The following is a 16,138-nucleotide window of genomic DNA, read 5'->3' on the forward strand; positions in this document are numbered from 1 at the left end:
TAATAATTTTAATAATATTTATTATGAATGTACACTTGTTCCAATTGGTAGGTCATTGTTCATTTGACTTCCCCCTTTTTTCCATGAACTGTTTGCTTATTTATTTTATTATGGGATCCTAGTGGGATGTGTGTGACAGTTCGAGAACAATAGGAAGGAATCATTTCATACAAGAGATTAAGGATTTGTTTGGAGGGTTGAAATTGAATATTTGATTTAAATTTTTGTTTACATAGAATTTTTTATCTAATATTTTGTAAATAAAATGGTATATTTTTTTAAAATATTATAAATAATATTTTCTCCCATATTCAAATATATGTTCATTATTATTTTCAAGTAAAAAATTATTATATTTTTATATTTTTTACTATAAAATAAAAAAATAACAATTATTACTTACTTCTATTGAAATTTGTTGTCCGGTCAAATGAACACACATTTGATCATACATTTGCACGAGGGAGTAAATAATATTGATTTTAATTTGAAATCACAGTCAAATACACCAAGTTACACTAAAAGTGAACCATGTGTGGCAGAGGACTTGAGGCACCTCACACACGTATAACTCCCATCCCCACCCGACCGACCACATGTTCTTTGCTATTGCTAATATATAAGACCATCTTCAATCCATAACTCCATTTTTGCAGGGTTATAGTATATTTCTCCATTTTTGCAGGATCTGCTATACTAACCCATCTCCAATTATACCCTCTATTTTTGCATGGTCTCTTCTCCAACCATACCCTCCCTTTTTGCAGGTTAAAAAATATTTTCTTTATATTTTATTTTACATAATTTTAAAATTACAAATAAAATTTAATATTTTATTATTTTTATACATTTAAGTTATAATAATATTTTTAATTATTTTAAATATTATACCGATAAATTATATTTATTAATATTTTAATGTATATTTAAATTAAAGCACAAAAATATTAATATTATTAAAAATTTAAATATAGATTAAAATAAAATATATAAAAATATAAGCTTAAAACAAAATAAAAATAAAAAATCCAGCTGGTGAATTCTGCAAAATTGAGGGTGAGTTTGAGCAGTTTTTTTCTCCGTACAGGAAAATCTCCTCCTTTGGAGATGATCTAATAAGTTGATTAGTTTGATTTGGTTTTCCATTTTTATCATTATTATTATTATTGAATCGGAGGTCTAGGGTTCGACTCAAGAAGATCACACCATGCGTTGGTCGTCCAGATGAACAACTTTAGGGATTCTGTAATTAATCGAGCCCAGTTATTATTGGGCTTCGGGCGATGAATCTAAGGCTATTAATTAGATTGCAGCGTTCATGCCGTTGCTTATTTTCGGTCCCCAAATCAGCAAATCGTGAAGAATCAATAGATTACGGTGAAGCAATCGCAGTGGAAGTACGCAGCGGGAAATGGCAGCCCAAAAGAACTCCAAAAAGACTAATCTGTTGGATAGTCACTCCGTCAAACACGCTCTTGATGAGTCTGTCACCGAGGTAAGTAATCGCTCTAATCGATTGTTCTTCTGAAAATGAAATTGGCTTTCGAATTTTATTGCTTTTTTGGATGCTGGTCGTGGTTGTAGATCGTTAATAGCAAGGGATATCCAGAAGATTTCAGAACGAGTAACGTTCGGCTGCTCATTGGGATTATCATCATTGTTGTCGCCCTTTTTGCTCAGTTTTACAACAAGAAGTTTCCCGAGAATCGGAATTTCCTCGTCGGGTGCATCGTTTTATATCCTTTTTGTTCTCTTCGTTCCGAGCTTATGAATTGAATATTCTGCTCAATTCGTTCAAAATTAAAGGTCTTGTTTGATTTTATTGCTTGTTTATACGTATAAATAACATGATCTTGACGAATTGAAAAGAATGTATCATTCAGAGGTTTTTCAAATTAACGAGAATGGTCTTACAATTCAAGTTGCTGTTACTGCATGTAAAATTTATCATTACCACAATCAAAAAGCTGTATTTGATGGTTTGATCTTTGACGCCGGCAAGTATGTGTTATTGAATGGTATGTTGCAACTGATTGTTCATATCAAGGAAAAGAATGTCATCATGTTCACATATCCTCCTCCAGTAAGTTGCTTGATCTTTTTAAATATTGTTTAATCTGAAGGAGCATTGTTCAATTCCAATCTTTGGCCTGAAGTATTTCTAAGCAATCATTTAATGGAATTACTCAGCTGAATTACTTTTTCTCTATTTTTTCCTTTCTTTGGATTTGATTCGGTGATTGCACTTTGTACATGTTTTTGGTTTTCTGTATCTAATATGCTTCACAATATTCACAGAAAATTCAATTGCACAGCATTCTTTATTGATATGGCATGGAACGAGTCAATAGATATATGGTTTTGTAACCTAATCTAATTATATGCAACATTTACTTGACATATTAGTATTGAATATGCGGAGTTTATTAATATCTTAAAAACTAGTAGCAGACTTGAATTTATAATTGATCATACGAGCGAGCCTCAGCTACATGAAAATGGTTGAAAGAAGTAAAATAAGCTTGTTTTTCTTTATGCATATGCGCAGTAAGCATGAGTATGCAATTTAATCTATGTTGTTCTTCTTAATCTTTACATACTGTAAGGTTATCGGTTACGAGATCCTTATGTGAAGCATACAGTAAAAGAAGTTTAATACTTTGCAAAAGTACATTAAGATTTTGTGAAAGCATTCGTATAAGAGTTTTTAGTGGGACGTCTAAGACAGGTTGGCTGATTAATATCATACTCAGATCTGTAATTGTAGTGCTTGTTTTGATTTCCCGATCAAAAGTACATTTACTTGTGCCATTTTTATCAAAATGAACTGAAATATTTCAAGTGTTTTTGTCTGTAGACTTCTTTCAATTCTACTGGATTAGTTGTAACGTCTAAGCTGCCAAGATTCTCGGATATGTACTCTCTCATCATAACAAGTGCAGATCCACAGTCGGTATCAGCAAAACCTCCGGTTCATTTCACCAAAAGCGTTACTAAGTGGTAATTTTGTGACAATGGACTTGTGCCCGATTATCAGGTTTAATAGCCAATGATAATAATACAATGCTGCTGCTTGTAGGTTCACCAAGGATGGAGTTTTTTCCGAGGGCATTTTTCAGAATGATGTTGTAGGACTATTAGACGAATACGCAAAAGAAAGCAACAAACTGAAATAGAGTAAGTACTCGCGGATTCAACTTATACATTTCTTTAAGCTATTGATTGCATAGAGAAACTGTAATTCTCACCTGTGATGGTATAATAAAGACTTCTCATAGAACCTTTGCGACTAGGCAGGTGCATTGTATTCGAGATTGATTCGACTCGGGGAGTAATAGTTCTTCCTGAGCTCTAAAATTATGTAAGTCTTCAGTTGAGTTCAAATGATAATTATTTTTAGAGTTCTCTAGAGAATAAATCACAGATGGGTTGTTTTGTGTTCGTCACGACATGGGTATTTAGTCCGTTGGACAGTTGGATGCTGTTAGGGTTGTTATGCGACCGAGTTACTCGAATGTACATAATTCAAATGTCGGGAAAGAGTAAATCAACATATTTTGTTACAAACAAGTATTATATTTTCACATTATTGTGTCGTCGGGTTATTGAGGTACAATGGATTCTAGGTGTCGGGTGGCCGAGACACGTCGGGTGGCGAACTTGTGCTTGGCCTAGTGCCGAAGGCACATCGGATGTTCGGTGGCCGAGGCATGTCGGGCACCGGGTGGCCTAATAGGCATCTAAATATAATTATAACAATAGATAGATTATGAAAATAATTTAAAAACATACTTATCAGTACAACGATAAAATGAGCAATTTTAAAAACTATATATAATATTGGAATATTTTTTAATGATACCGTGAGATTATTAAATTAAAAGTATAAGCTCAAAAACATAAAAGTAAATGAGAATTCAGAATTGAAATTTTATAGTCTCGAGTTACGTCGACACTTAAGGCAGAGAATGAGAAATGAAATTTTATGTTTGGTAAAACAAAAAGTATTAAGAGGAAACAATATATTTACAAAATGATTTATAAAAAAATATTCATAATTTTGTATTTATCAAACCATATAATCTGTCTAAAAAAAAATTAATCACTATCCTATCTCATATACACAATGTGAGTATATATATCTCGTATGTCTTTAGACCATATCCTCACCTCCATCATCTTATTTCATACACACAATGTGTGTATATATATATATACACTTCAAACTCGCACGAAAAAATAAATGACCCTAGTCCCATAAGGCATAAGGCATGGTTCAAACTAACGTTCGACCGGAAGTTTAGTCAAAACACGACCCACATTTTCGTAGAAAGAAAAGATGATGACCATAACCACAACCAAAACCAAAAGATTTGAATTAGGAGCACGAACAAGAACATGAACATATATATATATATACCAACTACCAAGACGTATTCTGTTCCCCCCCTTCAAAGGTTTCTGGTATCTGCATACATACATATATACATACATAAGTTGCTGCACCAGAAACCTTTGAGGGAGAGAGAACAGATTGTATCCTGGTGCAAACTGGAAGCCCATGAACAAGAAGAAGAAGTTAGAGTATGATTGATGCACAAGTGAAGGTGAAAGTGAAGAAAGAGGCCATTTATAGGCAGAAAACACAGCCCCTACAGACGGTGGGGCCTAATTATCTTTGAGCACTTGACATGAGTGGCCTAACAAAGATGCATTTCATTTGATTCTTGATTCAGGATAACACCCTCTAACACTGAAGATAAAAAAAGAATCTATCTATATATATATGGATGTCCTAAACTGAACTACTACACAAGTCAACCCCAACCCCAACCCCATCCCCAACAAAGAATAAAGCATCTCTCTCTCTCTCTCTCTCTTTCAAACACATGCACACAACATGTCAACTATTCACCACATTGATTCGATTCCTTTATTTCTATCGTCTTCTTCCATCACGTGTCGTGGACACCTACATAAGATAGAGCTAAGATATACATCCTAAGGCTATAGCAGAGCAGATTGATATGTTTACCAGCATGTATATATATATATATAAATGTTGAACACCAGAATCTGTAATTATTATTTATTATTCAGTTGATACAAGAAAACAAGCAAGGTGATTTCTTTTTGCACGAAACATGGCTTTCCAAAGATGAGCACTACCAGCAGAAAGATACATAATTTATATATAGATAAAATGATAGATAATTAAACATGGCTAGCTAGCTTATGTGTCTACTGCATGTCTCTCTTTCAACAGAATCCTACCAAAAAGTGGGAACAAATTCACCAAACCAACATAAGGCGGGCGGGCGGGCTTGCTCATCACTTTACCATCTATAGGACAAATCAATTCCATCCACAGATATGGATGGATTCAGCACACAGAAATGCCCGATACAACAAGAAAATTCAAGCTAAAGTTAATAATTATTGTACAAATCTAATCTAAAAAGAAGCCAACTGATAAATTCTTTGGTCCCCACCCCTCCATATGAATTTACTAAAGGTTATATATATATATATATATAGTGGTGAATTATTGGTGCCAAATGAACCATAAAAGCAAAGAAACATTTCCAAATAAGTAATGCATAATGATTTATAATAAGACAAATACCGTACAACAAATTAATCAAGGAAGGAAATAGAAAGAACCGATATATTCAGTAATAGAACAACATAAAAAGATAGATGCACAGATTGTCGCATGGATCAGTGTGCTTGATTGATCAGGATGAAGATCCAACCGTGATGATCATAGATGCAAGATAATAATTAATAGCCCAATCAAAGTAATCAAGAGAGAATAATATATCTTGCCAGCATAGCTATCTGAGTTAGCATGAATCTTAAGAAACTTCTCTGTTATAGATTCGGATGATTGTTTGCCCTTTGCCTCTTCAGTTATCCTCAATAATTCTACGAGTTTCCACAAACAATTTCCTTTTCGTATTCCTAAAGGGTTAGTGCTAACCATATCTTTGCATGAGGAGCCAAATTTGGGCACCTTGAGTAGTATATGGAGAAGAATGCACTGTAAAATTATGTTTATATGTAGATATTTATATATATATAGATAGATAGATAGATATGTTTATGTTAAACAAACAAAAATAGCATCACAAAAACACAGATGCATAGCGAAAAAAAAAAAAAAAGAGTAAGACATGGTATTGTATGTTGATGATATACTGATTACAGGCAATAATCATCAGCATATTAACTCTTTGAAGAAATTTTTACATCAAGAGTTTACAGTAGTTAAAAGGTCCTTGGAGATGTTGATCTGTTTCTTGGCTTACAAATTGAGCATACTGTAGAGGGACTTATTATCTCTCAACAACATTATTTGTACAACATACTTCAAGAAGAAAATATGGTTGAGTCTAAAGGAGGAACTAAAATTACAAACTGAAGATGAAACAATTCTATCTAATCCAGATCATTACAGAAGGTTGGTGGGCAGACGTTTTTATCTCACAAAGTCCAGAGCTGACATAATATTTGCAATGAAGAAGCTCATGCAGTTCATATCTAGACAACCAATCTTCATTTGAAATTGGCTCAAAGGTTGCTCAAATATTTGAATGGCAAAAGTTCTTTTAAGTTGTTTTATCCTCACAGTTCTGGTCAGAAGCTGAAAGCATTCTTTGATGCAGATTGGGGAAGCTGTCATAGTACTAGAAAGTCTATCTCTGGTTACTGCATATTTTTTGGAGAGACATGTCATTGAAGTCCAAGAAACAAACGACTGTAACTAAATCCTCAGCAGAAGCAGATTTTCTATTAGTTCAGGATTTCCACAATCAAGATACAGTATCCTATTCCTATATTTTGTAATAATATGGCAGCCATACAATTGGCACACAATCCAGTTCATCATGAACGTACCAAGCATGTGTGGATGTGGATTCTCACTTCATCAGAGATGATTTTTGGGTTCATTGAGTGAAAGATGAAGAAGAAGGTGAAGGGATTGTGCCCTACACTATTGGATTGAATAAGAACAAGAAAGAATTCAGCTTTCTCCTTGTTTTGGCTTGAAAACTCTCAAGCTTAACCAAAGAATAATGCCTTGATAGTTGCATCTAGTATGCGATTCCATCCAATATACCATTTACGGAATTACAAACTTAAAAGCACATTTGCCACGACTGGATTGGATTTTGGAAATTCAAGGCGTTGGTGTCCATTATAGTACTAAATAAGTTAGATTTCCTATGTGGGAAATGTGATGTCAGTAGAGTAAAAAGATGTAGATTGCTGAATTTTTTTTTGAGTAATTTTCTAATTTTATCTGGACGCATGCAATAGTAATCATTCCCTTAGGGATGAGACTCCTCCATGCAAATCTTCTCTATGGATTCTTATAAAGAACGACAATGGTATTTGAAGACAAAAATCAAGAATTTCATGTATTTTTGTTGGTTTCCAAATTCTTCCAAAGATCGATTGCTACCAGGCAACCCCCAACAGGATTTACTCTTAAAACGTAAATGGGGTAGAGCTGAATTCAATCGAAGATATAAAAATGGGCTTGCTTGTTTAAGTATTTGTCTAGTGTTTTTTGTGAACCTCGGCATCCAATGCTTATTAGCTTATTATCCTAACTCGGGTTGAGTTTGATTCCATCCTCGAGTCAAGCTTGCATCCTCTTGTTTAGGCTTTTTAGTTGTAAGAGATTCAAAAGGTTCTCTCTCTCCTTATGTGATGATGACAAACCCCGTGGTCCGAATGGATTTAATTTGAACTTTGTCAAAGCCACCCATAAGGATAATGTCATTCAGCTCTTTGAGATCTTCTATTCTAACTGCTTTTTACCACTTGAAGTGGGAGTTTCATTTATTGTTGTCTTGTTAACATGAAAAATCATACTAACTCTTGTTTTTTTCATTGATCCTTTTACATGTCCAAGTAAATAAGCCTTTGCATGTAGGTAGTTCAATTAGTCACAATTGTTAATATGCACACATCAGAATATTCACTTGATTATGCTTGCTAAAGTACGATAAAATACTCAACAGAAGTTACTAGCTAATAACTAAATGAAAATCACTTGACAGACAATAAATATTACTATTGTGACATCTTAATTCTTCTGTATTTATGTATTCTAGATCCAGTGGTCTTCAATAAATCACACACACACACATATATATATATATATATATTCTAAACAAGGTACCCAAGGTTCCTGAAAAAAGTTTGATATTACTTTTGCTTTGGGAGCCATCAACCACAGGTACACCAAAATCTCACATAACTGTGATGATTGGCCCCCCGGCAATTTTAGGGTGGCAATAAAGTTTAAGATTTCTCATCCAATGCAGGGAGGGAGATAGCAAGAAAGCACAGGAATCAACAAATTCAATCACCAAGATGATGACATGCTTCCATTCCAACAGCAGCAGCACGTTATCACAGAAGCCAAATGACAGCATCCACACTCCAAGAACAAAAACATCAGAATTGGGACTTATCTAGGCTATCAAAGTATGGATGATCTAGAGCAGCTTTTGCTGAAATTCGGTGTGCAGGATCATATTTCAGCATCTTCTGCAAATCAAAAGACATGAAAAAGCCCATGTCAAAATTACCCAATGAATGTGGAAGCAATTAGTACTTATAAGAGAAAAAGGAAAAATGTAATCTGTATTAGCTAAATGATTTCCAATTCAACATAAGGTGCAAGATCCCTAATCAAATGCTATCAGAATGGCTCATAAGTCCAGCAAAGATGCAATTAAGTGATGGAATAAAAAATATGGGTAAACAAAATGCATCATCCTGCAGCCTAAAACAAAGCATGGGAGCAGAAACTAGTGTGATTGTTATGACAAATAAAACCAACTGATTAGACAAAAGAAATCACCGATAAAAGGTCGATGCCATCAGATCCAAGTAATGGAACAGCACGTGCCAAGTTCTGAGGCTCCCATTGGGGATACTGATGCCAATCCCGCAATGAACTAACTCCCGGCCACTGTTTCTCAGTTGGTGTTCCCATCAACCTGAGATAATGCAACTGATTGAAGTTAATCACATGGAACTATCAAAAACCAAATATTAGTATCTGTGTCTATCAAATCAACATTTTTCGCTTTGAAGGAAAAGTAAAGGCTTCACCCTCCTGATCCCAAAGCAACAATACCACTACAACCATCAACATGAACTTACTTGAAATTCATGAGTAACCCTTCAAATTTTATCTAGTATGTAGCATGCCTAGTGCGAATTTCATTAACTCGATATTAATGAGCATATACAGTGAAGTATTACAATGAAATCTATCTATAAGAACTAACCCAAGTAAAATGGCCATCCAAAAGAGAACACAGGAATAATTTTGATAGATGGGCAAAAACTACCAATTCAGCCAAGAAAAACAAAACTAGAAAGCAAATCAACCCAGATATACCTAAATATATGGAGCAATTGCTGGAACTCAGAATCTCCAGGAAACAAGGCCTGCTTCCTCACCATCTCAGCTGCAAGAGGCAAAAGGAAACGCTACTTCAGTGCAGCAACTATTTCAATATTCAAAAGCAATGAGGGAAAATATACTGAGCTGGATTCATACCAAAAATGCAGCCAACGGACCACATGTCCACGGCGGTGGAGTAATGACTGGATCCGAGAAGAACTTCAGGGGCTCTGTACCAGAGAGTGACGATCTGCGCAGATCGGATGGAATTATGTTAGTTGAGATAGATGTTTGAATGCATCGAGGAAGATAGAGTGATACCTCGTGCGTGTAGCTCTTGAGGGGGACAGTGAAAGCTCTGCCAAGGCCAAGATCGGCGATTTTGAGGATACCTTTATCCTTGTCAAGAAGCAGGTTCTGAGGCTTGAGATCGCGGTGAAGAACACCGTGACTGTGGCAGTGGGCGACGCCCTTGCAGAGCTGATAGAGGAAACTCTGAATCAGCTGCGGTGGGAGAGGCCTAGGGTTTGGACCTTTGCGGTGGGAATCGATGAACTTCTTTAGGTCAGTGTCAAGATACTCGAAAACAAGGTAGAGAAGGGGCTTGCCGCTCTTGTTATCGACGTGCTCGACGTTCAGAAGACGAACGACGTAGAGGGACTGAGACAGCATCTGGAGGAGCGAAACCTCGCGCAGCGCAGTGGGAGGCACCCCTTCCTCGTCCATCTCGAGGCGCGTCTTCTTCAGAGCGACCACTTGACCAGTGGCCTTCTCTTTGGCCTTGTACACCTTGCCGTAGGTGCCTTCCCCGACTTTCTCAAGCTTCTCGTACTTGTCCATGGCGGGCGGGTTGTCGATTGAAGGTATGCAGTGGAAGAAGAATGTGTCTTCGTCAATCCGCGTCTTGTGTTCAAATAATTAACGTTAACCTTATTTTTGAATTTTAAATTTTTTGTCAGTACCGCCTTCAACCTACAAGCGCATCTAGACTTGTCTACTGTAATCGTTTCCAACCGGCGGTCGAACCGAGATTCAAACCGGTTCGGTTCGGTTTCTATAATCTCCCAACGGTGAACGTCAATTTTTATTTATTTATTTTTAAAAAATAATAAAAAATACTCCCGTCAGTCCAATTGAAAATGGATTGAAAAGAAATTTTTTTTGAATATAACACGATAAAAATAATATTTTAAATTGAGACGGAGAATTATTGCTTTTCCATTCCGATCCAAAATACTATTTTGAGTTTTTGTAATAAATTATAAAATAATATTTATTTTGTCTCAATTCAACAATAGTTTCATTTTCGAATTATACTCCGTTATTCTTTACATCCTAGATTTTTTTAGCACAAAAATTTAAATGGATAATATTAACTAGAATAGTTTAGGAATTAAAGTGTCTATTTATTTTTATTTTTATTTTATTTGAGTGATGTAAAAGAATAAACTAAACGAGATAATTATTTTACATCATTATTAAAAATATTTATTCTAGTAAATATAAAATTTTATATAGGGTGTGTTTGTTTGGGGGTTTGGATTTTGTATTGGGATTTGAATAGTAAAAATTTTGAATTTGAATAGTTGTATGATGTGATATAAATAGGGTTTGATGTGATGTTTTGAATGTAAAATTGATTTTTAGTATAATATAAAAAATGAAAAATAGGTGTTTGATTTGATGTTTTTGGGAGGAAAAAATTGGATGAATAGTGGAAATCCTCCAAAATCCTTCTGTTATGTACGAAATTTAGAATTAGGTTAAAAGCCCAAGGTAAAAAGAAGAATGGGCCTGGCAATAGAGTTGATTGAACTGACTGAAGGACACCATGAGGAAATCAAGGAAAATGGGTTTATTTCTAAGGAAAGTCATCAGGACGGAAGGACCTCAGGTCGGTAGGTCCTCAAGACGGAAAGACCTCAAGTCGGAGGGTTTTCAGGTCGGAAGGTCCTCAAGACGGAAAGACCTCAAGTCGGAAGGTCTTCAGGTCGGGAGGTCCTCAAGACGGAAAGTCATCAGTACGGAAGGACCTCAGGTCGGTAGGTCCTCAAGACGGAAAGACCTCAAGTCGGAAGGTTTTCAGGTCGGAAGGTCCTCAAGACGGAAAGACCTCAAGTCGGAAGGTCTTCAGGTCGGGAGGTCCTCAAGACGGAAAGTCATCAGGACGGAAGGACCTCAGGTCGGTAGGTCCTCAAGACGGAAAGACCTCAAGTCGGAAGGTTTTCAGGTCGGAAGGTCCTCAAGACGGAAAGACCTCAAGTCGGAAGGTTTTCAGGTCGGGAGGTCCTCAAGACGGAAAGACCTCAAGTCGGAAGGTTTTCAGGTCGGGAGGTCATCAAGACGGAAAGTCATCAGGATGGGAAGTCCGCAGGTCGGGAGGCCTTCAGGACGGGAAGTCCGCAAGTCGGGGGGCCCTCAGGTCGGGAAGTTATCAGGACGGAATTCTGCGGCAGAACCAACAAATCGGGTGGTTTGTTGGTCGGGATGTCTGTAGCTAAACCAAACAAGTCAGATGGTTTGCAAGTCGGGAGGATTGGCAATCGGACTCATACTGTTGTAGTTTGGCAGTCGGGCCTAAAAGGCGGAAGGTCTGTGGCCAGCTCAAAGAGTGGAATATAGGGATAATTTTGGTCTGCTGAGGACACGTGTCAGCAGGAGAAGGATTGGAAGACGGTTGGAAAGGAGACGTTGTAACCGTTCGGGTGACAGTTTTCAGTACGGTTTCCCAGAGAATATTTAAAGGTTTGGATAATCATTTGGCAGGGTATCTTCAATCAACTTCAACAAAGCAAAGTCAGATTTGGGGATCACCACTTTAAATTTCAGTCTTTTATTTTCCAGTTTATTTTCTGTACCATACAGTGTTTAGAGATTCCTAATCTCAGGCACTAATTAATCAAGTTTAAGGATATTTTCTATATCTTTGAATTTTACTTTATTTTTGTTGAAAAATTACATCAACAAATTGGCGACCACAGTGGGAGCAAGACACAATTGCTCATTCCAATTCCGGCGATAATTTCATACGTCTTAGATCCGGCCGAATCATCGGAAGGGTCCATATGGCAGGTTCACAACCACAATCATCTTCGGCACCGGTGGGAGAATCCGTTCCACCACCTATTGTGCCAAATGCCGGGGAAATCCCACAACCACCAACTGATTGGTGGTCTTATGTTCAACAAATGAACAACCAGCATACCTTGGTTATGCAGAATATGTTGCGTGAGCAACAAACGAACATGTTGCGTGAGCAACAGAGTCTGATGCAGAACATGATAGATCAAGCACTATCAAGGGTTAGTCTTCAAACCACTCAAACGCCACCAGGAGTGTCACCGTCCAGACCACAGGCAAATTTTGCAGGGCCATCATTCGTGGATAGTACATTCCCAAGTGCCACAAATCCCAACCGAATGGATAGGGGAAAATCTCCTTTGACTTTTCCCAACAATGTTCCGCTGGGACCAAGGGTTACCAATCCACAGCCAAACAATACAAGGGAGGACAGGCCTGAAGGATATATACATGATCCTATTCATATTCCTGTGCAGGATCCGTTCCATGTTCCTGATCATCAACGCTTTCATGTAGATCCTGATGAGATTGCACATATATTAAGGGATCAGTATGGATTAACTCCTCAGATGGCTAACCGCCCTACATATCAGAGACCTTTCCCAGAAAGGATCATTAATGAACACCCTCTCCCAAGGAATTTTCGACCACCCGATTTTCATGCATTCTCAGGGGAGGACGGATCTTCCACCATAGAACATGTTGGTCGGTTCACAGCACAATTAGGAGAAGTTGGCAATAACCCCTTTTATAAGCTACAGCTGTTTGGTTTATCTCTTACTAGAACAGCATTTTCGTGGTTTGTAAGTCTACCTCCTGGACAAATTCAGACATGGGAAGGACTGGAGATGGCATTTCACGCTAGATTCTTCAATCCTTTACCAGTTGTTTCTTTAACGGATCTACTAGAATTGAGACAGTTTCCAGAAGAATCTGCTTCACAGTTTATAGAAAGGGTGCGATTGATGAAGGGACGATGTCCTACGGTAATCAGTGAGAAAGAGATGACCAATTTAGTGGTCCGGAATATGCATACTCGTTTACGAAAGGCACTCACTGCCCTGGATGTTGAGGATTTGGCAAGTCTTGCATCCAAAGCAGGACGTTTAGAGTCTTTGTTCAGAGAGGATGATCAGCATAACAGGCGTAATAGAGGCCAACATATGGCGAGTATGGGAACAGAAACATGTGACTTTGATTTTAATCAATCAGAAGAAATGGCAGCCGAAATCCTTTCTGGAAAACCTTATGTATGCCCTAAATTGAAGCCAGTACCAGGATCTGAAGGAAAGGAGCAACCGACCTTTGATAGTTCGAAAGCTGATGAAATCTTTGATATCCTACTGACTGATGGGCAGATCCGTATTCCAAAGGGGCAAAGATTGGCCACTAAAGAAGAAATCAAAGGGAGACCATATTGTAAGTGGCATAATTCTTTCACACACAATACAAGTCAGTGTACTCATTTCAGGAAGGAAATTCAAAAGGCCATCAAGACAGGTCGACTCAAATACATCACTCTAGGTGTAGACCAGCAACCGTTTCCGAAAGTAACAACGGCAATGGTTGACATCCAACCAAGACCGGAAACAAGGAAAGGTTCGGCCAATGATGGACAAACAGGGGAACGAACTCACCCAAGCCCCGAAACAAAAAAAGGGAGTCGGCCAAACAGTGGCCGACCTGAAGAACGACTCAAAGTTTGTGAGAAACCAGTCGCTGAAAAATGGGACCATCCAGACGGTTCTTTTAATGTGGAGGTGAAAGAAAAGGTTTTAGTACGTGATCACCCGACCAGAAAAACGGGTTCAGTCGGGCACAATATGGCTCGAAATAAAAAGCCTTTACCCGTTGATATAGATCCTCGTTTCCCAGGTATGAATCGTACACAGATTCGCAATGCCAAACGCAGGTATGCTGCAAAGTATGGGAAACGAGTTCCTGCTGTAAAACAACCAACCGACGAGCAAAAAGCAGCCGACCACTTGGCAGGAGATCAGTCCATTAGAGTCTTTACAGAACAGACGACCAACGAGCAGGGAGTAGCCTTTCAATCTCCAAAAAGTCGGTCCAGTCGGGTCTGTTCAGGGGAGCAACCGACCGACGGATTAGGCACTTCCGACTATACCAAAAGAAGTTCGTCGGGACAGGGGAAAGGTAAAGGAATGGCAGATGAAATAATTAAAGGTTTTAGATGCCAACATTGTGAACGGATCAACATCAATCCATCTCTTGAAGAATTCCGAATAGAATCTTTGACGGTTCAATCTCGGAATAAGACGAAGGAAGAAGTTGTAACTACAGAGGAAAGTTCAAGATCTGTTAAATCTCGTCTGGGACCACGAATCCCTTGTCGAATGACAGAGATTAATCAGATTAGAGATGAACCGATGTGGGTGAGTCTGGTAGATGATACTATGGACGAACCTTTATGGGCATTTTTGGCAGATGACGAATTAGAGGAAACAGAGTGGGCAAAGACTTCGGATTCCGAGCCTCAGACGGAGGCACCTTCGATTGTGTTTCCTCCTATTCCAGAGGGTGCGATCTCCCATTTGAAACCTCTGTATGTTAATGCTCACATTTGCGGGAAACCAATCACAAAGGTTTTTGTGGATAATGGGGCAGTCTTTAATGTTATGCCATTGAAGACTCTCAAGAAGCTAGGGAAAGGAATTCATGATCTGTCTCCTGTGGAATTCGAAATGACAAGTTTTACAGGGCAACCGACCAAGCCGGAAGGCATGATGGTTGCCACAATCGAGGTCGGACCAAAGAAGATCTCTACTGTTTTCTTTATTGTGGACGCAGATACTACATACTCTCTTTTGCTGGGAAGAGACTGGATTCATGCCTCTCAATGTGTGCCATCAACCTTGCACCAACAATTAATGTTCTGGGAAGGAAATCAGGTCTTCAAAATGGAAGCGAATGACAACCCATTCGATGTAACAGAACAAGTTGAAGAGTCAGTGTTTTATTCCAGTCATTTGGCTCCAATGTCTCAGTTGTATATGGCCAGGGAATACCCATACAAGGGTTATAAAGTCACTGGCCAGAACTCGATGTTCTACTAAAAGAACACTTTTATTGTATGGCTCATGATAAAGCCACGCCCATTCCCATATAATTTGTTTGTTATTGATGATACAAGTTTAGAAGTATGTAGTTCTCTTATTAATGAGTTCTATCTAAAGCAGTTATTACATAAAGCAGAAAATAGTAAAGAAATTCTTGATGTTCACCTCCAAGAAGATGAACAATTTCGTTGGCCCGACTTGTTAGAAAAAACAGAACCAACAGCTTCATCACAAGACCCATTATTAGAGTTTAATTTAGGAACCGAATTGGTTCCAAAAGTGATCAGGTTAAGTGGTTATTTGTCTAAAGAGCAACAGACAATGATGCTCGAAGTTATTAGAAACAACATTGATTGTTTAGCATGGGATTATTCAGAGATGCCTGGTTTGACAAGAAGTCTAATAGAGCATCGATTGCCTATCAAAGAAGGTTGTAAACCTTACAAACAACCTCCAAGGCGAATGAGCCCGGATCTGATGCCTCAAATCAAGGAAGAAATCCAAAAACTTCTCAAAGTGGGTTTCATTCAGCCTTGCCGTTATG

At 37.8% G+C, this 16,138-nt stretch overlaps 2 protein-coding genes across 5 annotated transcripts; one reads left to right on the plus strand and one right to left on the minus strand.

Annotated features, from left to right (window-relative positions):
* The first annotated feature begins 1,106 nt into the window (after positions 1–1,106).
* On the plus strand, positions 1,107–3,405 carry LOC127245152 (signal peptidase complex subunit 2-like). Of its 4 annotated transcripts, none has more exons than XM_051265890.1 (6): positions 1,153–1,495; positions 1,585–1,736; positions 2,002–2,083; positions 2,858–3,000; positions 3,080–3,177; positions 3,294–3,405. In XM_051265890.1, exons 1-5 carry the CDS (start codon positions 1,412–1,414, stop codon positions 3,174–3,176), a joined length of 558 nt encoding a protein of 185 aa, XP_051121847.1. In that variant the 5' UTR covers positions 1,153–1,411; the 3' UTR covers position 3,177; positions 3,294–3,405. The 4 variants fall into 4 exon arrangements, with proteins under 4 accessions (XP_051121848.1, XP_051121847.1, XP_051121845.1 ...); XM_051265888.1 differs by having other exon boundaries at positions 3,298–3,405; XM_051265887.1 differs by having other exon boundaries at positions 1,154–1,495; positions 3,080–3,405.
* Positions 3,406–8,084: 4,679 nt separating this feature from the next.
* On the minus strand, positions 8,085–10,342 carry LOC127244741 (cell division control protein 2 homolog C). Its single transcript, XM_051265223.1, has 5 exons — positions 9,755–10,342; positions 9,590–9,683; positions 9,428–9,497; positions 8,882–9,020; positions 8,085–8,565 (listed from the first exon to the last, which is right to left on the minus strand). The coding sequence occupies exons 1-5, from the start codon at positions 10,271–10,273 to the stop codon at positions 8,473–8,475; spliced, it is 915 nt and encodes a 304-aa protein (XP_051121180.1). The 5' UTR covers positions 10,274–10,342; the 3' UTR covers positions 8,085–8,472.
* Positions 10,343–16,138: the final 5,796 nt, after the last annotated feature.

Source organism: Andrographis paniculata, unplaced genomic scaffold, assembly GCF_009805555.1.
Source record: "Andrographis paniculata isolate CXL003 unplaced genomic scaffold, ASM980555v1 Contig21END, whole genome shotgun sequence".
Classification (NCBI taxonomy): Eukaryota; Viridiplantae; Streptophyta; class Magnoliopsida; order Lamiales; family Acanthaceae; genus Andrographis; species Andrographis paniculata.